Source organism: Primulina tabacum, chromosome 6 (genome assembly GCF_025594145.1).
Source record: "Primulina tabacum isolate GXHZ01 chromosome 6, ASM2559414v2, whole genome shotgun sequence".
Taxonomy (NCBI): Eukaryota; Viridiplantae; Streptophyta; class Magnoliopsida; order Lamiales; family Gesneriaceae; genus Primulina; species Primulina tabacum.
In genome coordinates, this window is record NC_134555.1 from 14,545,785 (window position 1) to 14,559,015 (window position 13,231).

At 40.3% G+C, this 13,231-nt stretch overlaps 1 protein-coding gene across 1 annotated transcript; it reads right to left on the minus strand.

Annotated features, from left to right (window-relative positions):
* Nucleotides 1–5,557, minus strand: LOC142550070 (uncharacterized). Its single transcript, XM_075659310.1, has 5 exons — nucleotides 4,898–5,557; nucleotides 3,247–3,417; nucleotides 2,810–3,057; nucleotides 905–1,129; nucleotides 1–126 (listed from the first exon to the last, which is right to left on the minus strand). Exons 1-5 carry the CDS (start codon nucleotides 5,555–5,557, stop codon nucleotides 51–53), a joined length of 1,380 nt encoding a protein of 459 aa, XP_075515425.1. The 3' UTR covers nucleotides 1–50.
* Between the last annotated feature and the right edge of the window lie 7,674 nt (nucleotides 5,558–13,231).

Consider the following 13,231-nt stretch of genomic DNA (forward strand, 5'->3'; position numbering starts at 1 on the left):
CTGTTGATAAGCATTATTTGGAAGATAGGCCAAGGTCGTGCCACTGTCAATTATAGTTCCCGTACTAGATCCCGTGTCAAATATATCAGTAGGAAGATCAAGCAACTGACCACCCACGTCAATTTCCTTCAGAGCAACATTATAAAAAGGGTTAATCAAAATTGTAGAGTTAATCAATAAAAATAAATAGAGGTAATTACTTAAGAAGCTATAACGTGAATAGAACAAACAGTGTTACTGAAAAAATCAATACTGACCAACTTTATCATTTTTCACAGGCTAAATAATAGCTACGGTTGTTGCAGTGGATCTGTGGCAAAAATGGGACAATAACCAACACAATGAATGGTGTGCAGTGTGCCAAAAATTTAGAATAAAACATGGTGATTGCTAGGATGATTTGATCTTGCTGTAGATGGTGAAAAATCTGACTTCTCCCACCTCAGGGAGATCAATGAGACAGGACAGGACCAAATATTTCAACTTTATTCACATGTAATAATACCAATGGTTGAAGGTTACCATCTTTCCAAAGAAAACCTTTTTGACTTTTAGAGAATATAATATCATCAGGCACCCTTTCATATAAGTTCATAAGCTGTATGAGAAGCTGGACTGTGTAATATAATAGAGCTAAATGCATAATTTTTGGGGCCAGATATAAGATAAAAGGCTTCAAAGCATAGTGATAATGAGATTCTCAATCATATGTATAAATTCAGATTAGCCTTGAGGTTTTTAAATAAATTCTGGACATAAGGTGAGCAACTGCATAGGAGATAGATTCCACTAATAGCTCAAGACACAGATAAAAACAACATAATAAAACATAAACTACAAACATCTTCCATACAACTCCAATGCAGAAAAAAGAAAAAAACAAACAAGTCATAAAGCCACATACTCATTTTGGAGGAGTTTTGTTCTATTTACTTTTGGCTGAACTACATCTCCAATAGCAAATATGCCACCTCCCTTGTAGCTGTCCAAGCAATGTGAAAACATCCTTTTCACATTTCCAGACGAAGCAAGTTGAGAAAGAACAGAGGTATTTGCTTGTCCAAAACCAATTATTCCATCAACTGCCTCAGAAGATGAACCAAGCTCTCCCGATTGTTTAGCTGAGCACCTATCTCAGATAATACACATGTCAGAGACAGAAAAGGCATGTCATTTAAGTTGCAAGAATCTGACAAGGGAAATGTTGTAAGAAAGAATTCGGGAAGACTCACTTTAGAAGCAAGCACAGAGTACGAACACAATGATGTATAAACACTAAATAAGTGTAAGTAATTCCATATTTTCAAATTTCAACCTCTGCAATTATTTCAGGTATATCCAAAGAAGAAAATTAAGAAATTCCCTTCTCCTTGGTGCAAAAAAAGTTAAAAATAAAGGAAAATCAAAAACAGAAAATAAAAAAGTTTCACAAAATCCAGAATATGTTGAGTTAATTCATGTAATATAACTGGCATTGCTGAAAACACTGATGGTCATCAATCTACTCTTGATCCTATACCTCAAACTCAGTGCAGAGAAACTTTTGCCGTCCCTTAAAAATGTACTGAGCTAATTCCCAGAGCATGACTTAATCTTCCTATGGTAAATATAGAAACAAAATCCTTATCCAAAAGAGAAATACAATTGATTTTTATCCTGCCACTATTGAAAATATGGGTTTAGATATCTAACAAGAACTAGAGCTTATTGCATAGCAACAGGCATGTGTCATTTTTATTACAGGCGTTTGTCTAAGGAAACTATATGCATACTGCAATCTTCTTTCAAATGTGGGAAAGTGACACACTGCACATGATAAGTATTATCATGAAGATACATTATAGACAACTTATATAGAGGACGTATCAGGGGAGGGGATACTCACGAAGATATATCACTATAACTTGATTTATACCATATGTTCAGAGAAGGATTAAATTTTCTGTCTTGTTCTCTTTCATACATCACAAATTTAATTTCTTAGAATAACTTTAATTTATGTGTACATAATATATCATTACCATCTATTTGTGATATAATGGACCCTGAATACTGATAGCGTTCATATAAAAAAACATAACTACAAAATCAATTTCGAGGCACAAAATACGATTCTATAGGAAGTCAAAGATACAGTCACACAGTTCTTAGGTTTCTTTATAAAGCTAAGTTGTACATAAGTAATTGATGTTCATGCATAGCATATAATAAATGTAAAATTGTTATAGTTTCATTATATAATAACTCATTCACATACATCGATAATTAATAATATACACCATTAAAATTACCAGCTTTAACATAAGACTGCCTGAAAAAATCCAACCTTTCTACCTGGCCTCTTGAGATCAATTAGGCACTAAACTTTTTCCTCTATCATAGTACGGACAATAAAATGGATGAAGAACAATGGAAAAACAACTTCATTAAATCAAAAAATCAGGTACTCTCCCTTTTTCATATTTCCCTAATCTACTTTCTCATGCTCTAGTCTTCAATAAAAGCAGGTAAAAATGTATATTGTTACATCATTTTCTTAATTAGAAAGTTGGTCATAGCTACTAAACGTGCCTCCAAAAATATATGCATACATGTTCAATAACAAATTGAGATTGATTCCACAATTTCCACCAAAGTTGAAGCTGTTCCAAACATGTGCTAAAGGTGGTTTAGTGTTTCAATGTGAAAGGTTCGTATTGCAAATAGCTTAGTATAGGATACCTAGTTAATAGCTGATGTAAGATGATGAGAACTGGAAACAATCCCAAAAACCTAACACCAAACTCTGAGATCGAAATATAAAACCCACCCAAATGCTATGGAACCATTCATTGCTGAAGTTTGAAGGTTTCCAATCACTTGATCAAATTTAAAATAATCTCTGACAAAGTAACCCTCAGTTCTGCTCCCATCTCCATAGGTAATAGCATATTCACAATTCAATCCAACCTTGCAATCTGAACTAGGACCGCTGAATACAGAAGCACAAAAATCCTGGTCACAAGAGATTGTCTTTCCTGTGGAGGATGCCGTCAAGTCATACTGCTGCAAGGGTATCTGGCAGATGACCACAAATCATAAGCTACACATTCCAGCTCCAAGGTGAAACATAGTTGATTATGAGGTGTACATCAGATTGTGCAAGTGGACAGTCTTAAGAGTTAAGATTCCATATTTAACTGCTAAAATTTTGATTTTTGAGAGAAATTGAATAGAAAAGAGGACAGAACAGGAAAGTAGCCGTACATTAAGCTCACTTTTAGTGGGGCACCTAAGACAGTTACGACAATTCACCCACAAAATATCACTTCCTGTATCAACTTGAACATGATAGTCAACTGGAGGAGTCCCAATTGTTATTTTTGTGTAATAGAGCCTGCACAAATTTATCAAATGAAAACTTTCAAAAACAACAAGCTAACTAGCTGGGGAAAAACAGTCATTAGCAATCTAACTGTTGGACAACTGATACCCATTGGGAAGATACACATAAATTCATAAGACTGCCTTCTAACATAAATGGACAACTAGTGCAAAAGTAAAATTAGGGTTCTTGACCATCAAATGAATCCGTGCTAAAAGAATTGCATAATTGCAGCCATTTGGAAACAAATATCATCTGAATGCAAAATAAAAAAGAAATAAAATGAAAAGAAAGAAACAAATATCATTGTTTAGCAATTATGTATATGATATCTTTTCAGTCACCAAATTTATCCATACATGTTTAGTTTTAAAGCATCAAGAATTCAGAAACTTTTTTTTGTCTAAGATATAAAGCTCCTTGGTTGCATGTTTACTTATGTTAATCAGAAAAGGTATGCCAAACCATGATATGTGAAGAAACTAATTGTTGGATCTCAACATTTGAGACCAATTTATCAGGTGCCATTCATATATTTTTGTTATGATATTCGAACATTCTTCCACCCTAATAACACGGTACAGTAGTTACTTTATGGATGGACAGTTTTTCATATCTTCTTTCTATTTGATTAACTGTTCAGCAACTAATCACAATGTGAATAATCACCACTCAAGAAACCAATTGGACTCGAATAACTGATTGATGACTAACCAAACTAGCCTTTCGCAAATTTTGGAAGTAGAGATAATGAATGAAATACATCCCCACATTTTACTCTGATTCCAGGAACAAGAATAAAACATTTTCTACTTGCAGCAACTGTAATAAATAGACAAAAGAAAAATTTGACCACGCTAAGAAATAATAGGCGATAATCACAAAAAAGCCATTTTCATACATCTGCCTTTTGGACAATCCAAAGGAAAATTCTCTCTTTTTGGGAAGGAAAATTCTGTTTTCTTCTTGACAAGAATCTAACTGAACAAGGCAAGGGTACACATACTGTGTTCAGATTTTGTATAAAACAAGAAAATACAAGTGACCGGAAATTTTTGGATTCCCTGGCAAGGAAACTATATCTTACATAAATCTCTTAAATCCAGCACATCTATATCTTCAATCAAATCAACCATTACTTCATAAAAGTAGTAGTTACTTCATTAATTATATTCTATTCCTATATAAATGTTTCGTCCAATGTAAGTGTACTTGTCTCTTCAGATAAAAACTTACGAGGAAAGTGTGGAACTTGCTTCACAGGATAACAAAAGACAGTCTAACCAACAAGAGCAATTAACCTCTTAAAACTAAATCAAGATAGGAAGTAGGAACAACTGAGAAAATCTCATAAATACACAGAATTCCAAGCCTCAGATTTCGAATTAGAAACAATTCTATCAACAGAGCAAAAAAAATAAAAAAGAAATCCCGAATTCGACCATGATTCCGTAATACATGCCGAGAAATTCTCAAGAGTATAGAATACCAATGATCATAAACCAGAATCGATCATCCACATGAAGAACAAACATATGTAGGGAACGCGCCCACGCTGAGTCCTCGCATGAGTGCTCGCCCCAAAAGCCCCCAAGCTCGCCGCCTACCCGCTCGCCCCTCGTCGAGCCGCACTGCCGTGCACGCCCAGACGCCCTCACGCTCGCCCCTCGCCCTGCTGCACGCTCGTCCAAGCTTCTGGCCGTTTGCTCGCCCCTCCCAAGCCCCGGAGCCTTCAAGCTCGCCGACTGCCCATCCATCTGCAAGCTCGCCCGCGCGAGATCGCCCTACCCCTGCAAGGTCGCCCGCGCGAGATCGCCCCTGCCCTTCTCGCCTCGCTCGCCACGCTCGCCCCTTGCCCTTCGTCCGCCAGCTCGCCCCTCGCTCCTCACCCTTCGCCCAGCACCCCGAGCTCGCCCAGCCACCCGCAGCTCGCCCCTCGCCCAACGCCCGAGCTCGCCACGCTCGCCCCTCGCCCATCGTCCGCCAGCTCGCCCCTCGCCCTTCGCCCAGCGCCCCGAGCTCGCCCAGCCACCTGCAGCTCGCCCCTCGCCCAACGCCCGAGCTCGCCACGCTCGCCCCTCGCTCCTCACCCTTCGCCCAGAGCCCCGAGCTCGCCCAGCCACCTGCAACTCGCCCCTCGCCCAAAGGCCGAGCTCGCCCTTCATCTGCCAGCTCGCCCCGACGCCCAAACATGCCCTCGCCCAAGCACGCCCCTCCCCGCGACCTGACCGGGCAGGTCGATCCCCGTAATTTTCGCAGCGGCAAACATCGTTCGTTAAAGACAAACCAAATAAATTTTTCTAACACGGTATATCCTCCACGCCTCCATCTTCAAGGTCCTCTACTAAGCTTTTGAAGGAAAATAATTTTCACTTCACCGCGCCCTTAACTCCTCTGCTAAAATAGTCTTTAGCAGGAAAAGATAAAAACTTCAACCTCTTCACCATCACCCTCTAACTCCTCTGCTAGGCGACGCCTTAGCAGGAAAATAAAGATTCTCCACCCTCACCCTCTAACTCCTCTTCTAGGCAACGCCTTAGCAGGAAAATAAAAATTTCACCTCGTCACCCTCTGACTTCTCTGCTAGGCGACGCCTTAGCAGGAAAATAAAATGTCACCCTCTGACTCCTCTGCTAGGCGATGCCTTAGCAGGAAAATAAAGATTCTCCACCCTCACCCTCTAACTCCTCTGCTAGGCGATGCCTTAGCAGGAAAATAAAAATTTCACCTCGTCACCCTCTGACTCCTCTGCTAGGCGACGCCTTAGCAGGAAAATAAAGATTCTCCACCCTCACCCTCTAACTCCTCAGCAAGGCGACGCCTTAGCAGGAAAATAAAAATTTCACCTCGTCAAATTCTGTCTCCTCTGCTACGCGACGCCTTAGCAGGAAAATAAAGATTCTCCACCCTTACCCTCTAACTCCTCTGCTAGTCGACGCCTTAGCAGGAAAATAAAAATTTCACCTCGTCACCCTCTGACTCCTCTGCTAGGCAACGCCTTAGCAGGAAAATAAAGATTCTCCACCCTCACCCTCTAACTCCTCTGCTCGGCGACTCCTTAGCAGGAAAATAAAAATTATACCTCGTCACTCTCTGACTCCTCTGCTCGGCGACGCCTTAGCAGGAAAATAAAGATTCTCCACCCTCACTCTCTAACTCCTCTGCTAGGCGACGTCTTAGCAGGAAAATAAAAATTTCACCTCGTCACCCTCTGACTCCTCTGCTTGGCAACGCCTTAGCAGGAAAAAAAAATTTCAGCTCGTCACCCTCTGACTCCTCTGCTAGGCGAAGCCTTAGCAGGAAAATAAAGATTCTCCACCCTCACCCTCTAACTCCTCTGCTAGGCGACGCCTTAGCAAGAAAATAAAAATTTCACCTCGTCACCCTCTGACTCCTCTTCTAGGCGACGCCTTAGCAGGAAAATAAAAATTCTCCACCATCACCCTATTACTCCTCTGTAGTCGACGCCTTTGCAGGAAAATAAAATTTCACCTCGTCACCCTCTGACTCCTCTGCTAGGCGATGCCTTAGCAGGAAAATAAAGATTCTTCACCCTCACCCTCTAACTCCTCAGCAAGGCGACGCCTTAGCAGGAAAATAAAAATTTCACCTCGTCAAATTCTGACTCCTCTGCTAGGCGACGCCTTAGCAGAAAAATAAAGATTCTCCACCCTCACCCTCTAACTCCTCTACTAGTCGACGCCTTAGCAGGAAAATAAAAATTTCACCTCGTCACCCTCTGACTCCTCTGCTAGGCGATGCCTTAGCAGGAAAATAAAGATTCTCCACCCTCACCCTCTAACTCCTCAGCAAGGCGACGCCTTAGCAGGAAAATAAAAATTTCACCTCGTCAAATTCTGACTCCTCTGCTAGGCGACGCGTTAGCAGGAAAATAAAGATTCTCCACCCTCACCCTCTAACTCCTCTGCTAGGCGACGCCTTAGCAGGAAAATAAAAATTTCACCTCGTCACCCTCTGACTCCTCTGTAGGCGACGCATTAGCAGGAAAATAAAAATTCTCCACCCTCACCCTCTAACTGCTCTGCTAGGCGACGCCTTAGCAGGAAAATAAAAATTTCACCTCGTCACCCTCTAACTTCTTTGCTAGGCGACGCCTTAGCAGGAAAATAAAGATTCTCCACCCTCACCCTCTAACTCCTCTGCTAGGCGAAGCCTTAGCAGGAAAATAATAATTTCACCTCGGCACCCTCTGACTCCTTTGCTAGGCGACGCCTTAGCAGGAAAATAAAGATTCTCCACCCTCACCCTCTAACTCCTCTGCTAGGCGACGCCTTAGCAGGAAAATAAAAATTTCACCTCGTCACCCTTTGACTCCTCATCTAGGCGATGCCTTAGCAGGAAAATAAAATTCTTCTCCTCTACTATGCTACTCTGCTAGGCGACGCCTTAGCAGAAAAATAAAAATTTCACCTCGTCACCCTCTGACTCCTCTGCTAGGCGACGCCTTAGCAGGAAAATAAAATTTTCTCTACCCTCACCCTCTAACTCCTCTGCTAGGCGATGCCTTAGAAGAAAAATAAAAATTTTACCTCGTCACACTCTGACTCCTCTGCTAGGCGATGTCTTAGCAGGAAAATAAAGATTCTCCACCCTCACCCTCTAACTCATCTGCTAGGCGACGCCTTAGCAGGAAAATAAAAATTTCACCTCGTCATTCTCTGACTCCTCTGCTAGGCGATGCCTTAGCAGGAAAATAAAATTCTTCTCCTCCACTATGCTCCTCTCCTAGGCGAGGCCTTAGCAGAAAAATTTAATTTTTCTCCGGCCGAACTGGCGATGCCTTAGCAGGAAAATTTAATTCTCCTCCTCCATTCTGCTCCTCTGCTAGGGGATGCCTTGGCAAGAAAATTTAATTCATTTTATCATCACAATACAGCATCCACGAAATTAATATAAGTACTTGACTTTATTAAATTTCAACTGATAACATAAGACAAATTCAGAAACGAAATACAGCAAAATTCAAGTCAACATTCTAAGTGGTAAGCGTTCCCAAGCCTCTTTAGAGCCTTGCCCGACGCATTCTCCAACTTTCATCTCTGCTCCTCTTCTACCTCAACAGGACAAAGTTACCCACTTCTTCCTTTCCTAATCATGTTAAGCTCCACACGCGCTCTTTTTCCCTCCTCCCTCACTAACCCTTCATAACACCGACGCGCGACTTTTTGGTCCCCGCACAAGACTCCTCCAACTCCTTTTCTCACAGGAAACTTAAGCTTCTGATGATAAGTGGAAGCTACGTCTCGGAAATCCTTCAGGGCTGGCCGTCCTAGAATTCCATTATACGCTGAAAGGGTTTCCACCACGGTGAATGCTATCCTCTTTGTTGCCCGCCGAGGATCAGTTCCCAAGGATAGGGGAAGCACAATCTGACTCAAAGGCGGGATGGCGTGTCATGTAAACCCATACAGCGGTGTGGAGACCGGCTCAAACTCAAATCCTTCCACCTTCATTTGATCTAACGTGCTTTTGAATAAGACGTTCACGGAGCTTCCATTATCAATAAATATCCTCGCTACATCATAATTGGCAATGGTGGCCGTTACCACCAAGGCATCGTTATGTGGAGTCACAACTCCTCGGAGGTCTTCCGGTCCAAAGCTGATGACGGGGTCTTGTGGTAAGTCTGCACCCCTAGATATCTCAAAGTTCTCCAACCTTCTCCCATGTGCTTTCCGAGCTCGCCCGGAATCTCCGTCAGTAGCATCCCCCGAGATCATATGAATAATTCCTCTCGTAGGGTGGTTATCCTCATCCATTCCCCTCCTCGGTTCGACGGGCTCCTGTGGGACATCTTGACCTCGACCTTCTCCTTAACCCTCTGATTTATCAATGGGGGGCCTTGACCACGCCTAGGGGATGGGCGAGACCTCGGTCAACTCCCAGGTGCGGATCTTTCTCGTCTGCCCCGCGAAGGTAATCTAGCACTATACTCAACCCTTCGTGACTTCTCCCACCTCCCCGCGGGCTCCCTCACCTCCATCACCTCGTCACGACTCCTATCCAGGGGAACATGTGATGAGAATTGTCATATGCCCCTAGCTTTATCCTCCTCCTTCTCACCCGCACCTCTCTTCCTACCTTCTCTTTCCGCTCTCTCAACTCTACTTCCCCCGGGCCGCTGCTCCATCCTCTTATGCCGCTGGACATCTTCTAGATTTACATATTTTTCTGCTCGAGATAATAGATCATCATAACTTGATGGAGGTTTCTTGACCAACGATTTAAAGAACTCTCATCCCCTCAGTCCTTGAGTAAAGCCACTTATCATGATGTCAGGAGAAGCATCTAGTATATCCAGCGCCGCATCGTTGAAACGTCGGATAAATTCTCGCAGAGTTTCAGTTTCTTGCTGCTTCATCACAAACAAGCTCAAATAATTTTTCCGATGTCTCTTGCTACTAGCAAATCGGTGCAAAAAAGCCGTAGAAAAATCTTCGAAAGATTGTATGGAGTTGGGCTGCAGGGTATTAAACCATTGTTGGGATGACCTCACCAAAGTGCCCAAAAACACCCTGCACCTTACTCCATCCGAATATTGATGCAACAAAGCCACATTCTCAAATCTCTCCAAGTGTTCTTCGAGGTCAGTATGTCCATCGTACTCTCCCACATTCAACTGTCGAAAATTTGGAGGAAGCCCTTCTTCTAAAATAACTGGTGAAAAAGGACTTCCTCTGTTGGGTGCCGGCGCTCTGCTTCCCAATTGCTGCCTCAACATCTGTATTTCTTTCCACATTTCTCCCATCTCACTAATCTCTCCATTTTGGTGGGGCTGTGTTTCTTCAACCCTGCTCTGGTGGCCCTCAGCATCTTCCTCTCGCTCCTGGCGAGTGGCCTGATCTTCAACAAAAATAGATTCTCGGTTCTTTTTCATGACCTCCTCTACTTTCTGCGTGATAAATTAGCCCAACTGTTCCAGGGTCAAGTTCCCCACATTCTCATTGGGACAGGTTTGCTCGACCCTTGTCTCATGACGGGGCTGCTCAGCTCTTGTCTTTTGACGAGGTTGTTCCTGTGTCGTCTCAAGATGCGGTTGTTCGGGTCCCTTCTAAGGACGCGATGATGCTGAGGTAGCTCTTCTACTCCTTCTCTTGCCTACCATCTCTACGTCTCAACTCAAATTTCCCACAGACGGCGCCAAGTGATGTTCACGGGAAATTTAGGGTCCGATTCCAGCAAGTGTCACTAGTCCAAACGCAGGTTTTGAAATTACCCTGAGCCTGAAATCACAAATAAGATCGTTAGGAGGGGGCCAGGAGGGCGTCCTGGCGTAGCCCCTCCGACGCTCAAGTCAGAGATTGAGGATATATGGGGGGAGCACCTAAGGGTGCTGCTGAAAACAATATAGTGAATCCCTCAACTGAAGGCTCAAACCTTGTATTTATAGGAGAATACCTGGGTCCTTGATGGGCCTGTCTTCCATTTGGGTTTGGGATGGGCCTGGGGTAGTGGGCCCCCATCCCTAGGGTATCACAAGGCAAAAGAAACTACCCACTTACTTGAAAGAATGGAAAAAATCTTAAAAGAAGGTAAATGTGTTGGGACGAATAAATGAGAATTTTTCGGCTTTTCGTGACTTTTGGAGGGATGGCGAGGAGAAGGTGAATGAGGACAGGACACAAGTAGACCGAAAGGGTGGGAAACAAAAGAAGGAAATGGAAGGTAAGTCCATCTCTGACTATAAAATCTATTTTGATACAAATTTAACACTAAAATAGTATGATTTTTGTACCAAATACAACATTCATCTCCAACTTATTTACTTCAAATCTTACCCCTAAAAAAAATATACTCAAAATATTCCTTTTATTTTACATATATTAATTATTATATTTTATTTAATATATTTTTAATTTTGTATTTGTATTAAACTATATTAATTAAAAATCATAAAAAAATTAGTTTTTAAATATTATAATAAAGTAAATAAATAAATATTTTATTAATTTTGTATTTGTATTAAATTATATTAATTAAAAATCATAAAAATTTAGTGAGTTAGTTCCACCAAATTTTGGGACAAATTATTACGTGATGATCCAGAAACTGGAAAGCCTTATGGCTATGAAACTCTTCATCAAATGGAGGAAAAAATTGTATTATATCAGACAAAATTTCACAATCAACAAGAAAAGGAAAAAGCCTCTATGAGTCCATTCAAGATTCTTACTCAGAAATATTCTGAGATTTATTCAAAAGAAAAAATGATTGAGGTTTATATTGAAGAAATGAAAAGGATCTTTTTCAGAATATTGGATGTTCTGATTCAAAGTCAGATAAATCTATGGCGTCTGAATCTAACGAAAATCAATTCATATATCTAATGCAAATGCAGGATGCACAGGATCCAGAGTCTCAAATTGATGACATCTTTGAAAATTTGAAGAAATCTCTAAAAGATAATATCAAAGATGATTAAAGATGTTGGAAGTGGAATCTCACTATTCAGAGTTGGTGAAATAACACATCATGGTATATCGTGACAAAAAGTGGGTGACATATCACTTTTACTTTTTGAATTTTGTAACCATGTTATTATTTGCTTTAATAAAGTATTTTACTATTTTTATTTAGAGATGGAATCCGGGGTTTGATGTCCGGCTTTTATATCTATTTATAGGTTACTTCTATGTCTTTAGAAGGACACGTTTGAGTTTGCTCCCCTCTATTCTCTTTTGTAAAAAACCCTTCTGAAGTTTATCAATAAAAGTTTGCAGTTCTGATAACAACTTTGTAAGTTCTTACTGTTTTTATTTTCTATTTTTATTTACTGTTTTAAATTTTTATTTTTCATAAGATTAGCCTGAATGACAGTCTAAAGTTTTCGTGCTAAATTATTACCTTACTATGACATGATCTATATTTATTTGTTCTTGACATCAGATTGAGATAATAAAAGATCTATTTAAATTTTTAGAATTTAATGTAATATAAGAGTCTTTGGTTAGAACATAAGGTAAAAAGATGAACCAGAAAATGGTAAACACAAGGTTTGAGTTTAAACAGGAAAAATAAATTCATGTTGTAGCCCTTCAGCCTGCTTAGCCGAGAAATGGCGTTTAAGGCGTTTATGGGTGATTTTTATGAATTTATGATTCTATGGGATCTCAGTAAAATCCTCATTTGTTTAATTTATTTGGTATATATTTTATAAATCCTTTTATGTCTTGTAAAAGTTCCAAATAAGAATCTTACATTCATTATTATTCTGAGATTTAAATTCTTCCTTTTCTTAGCTCAGTATGAGTTGAAAATGGTATATAGGCTGGAAACCAATAACCTCCATGTGTGCGAAAGCCACTAAGGAAAAGTTTGGTAAAACAATGCCACGTATCATATTCCTCACTTTGATCCCAAGCCTCAGATGGTATCAGAGCCATGGAAATAGTCTGGATAATAATTTAGCACTTTTTATTCAAATGAATATTTTCGGTTTTAAAGAAACTGTTCAAAACAGTTTGAATGAAGAATATGATTTACCTGAGAATTTAGATTTATTGAATAAATGGACTATTCCTAAGATAGAATCTAAAATGATCTATAAGTTAGGAACCTTTGAAAGAATTGGTTTTAAACAGGTAGTTAAAACTACAGAATCATCAGTACCACTTCATAATAATGAAATGGTTATTAGATTGTTAAACAATAAAGATATTTTACCTTATAGGAAAAATTACAGATTCATGCATATAGGTTTAATTCAAATAGCTTTTAGACTTTTAACATTAGAAGGACTACCAGAAAGCTTCATAGCAGCTTTAAGAGATGGTAGAAATTTAAATTGGAAACAATCCCTTATGAGAATAATTCAATCTAGTCTGGCACATGGTCCAGTATATTTTG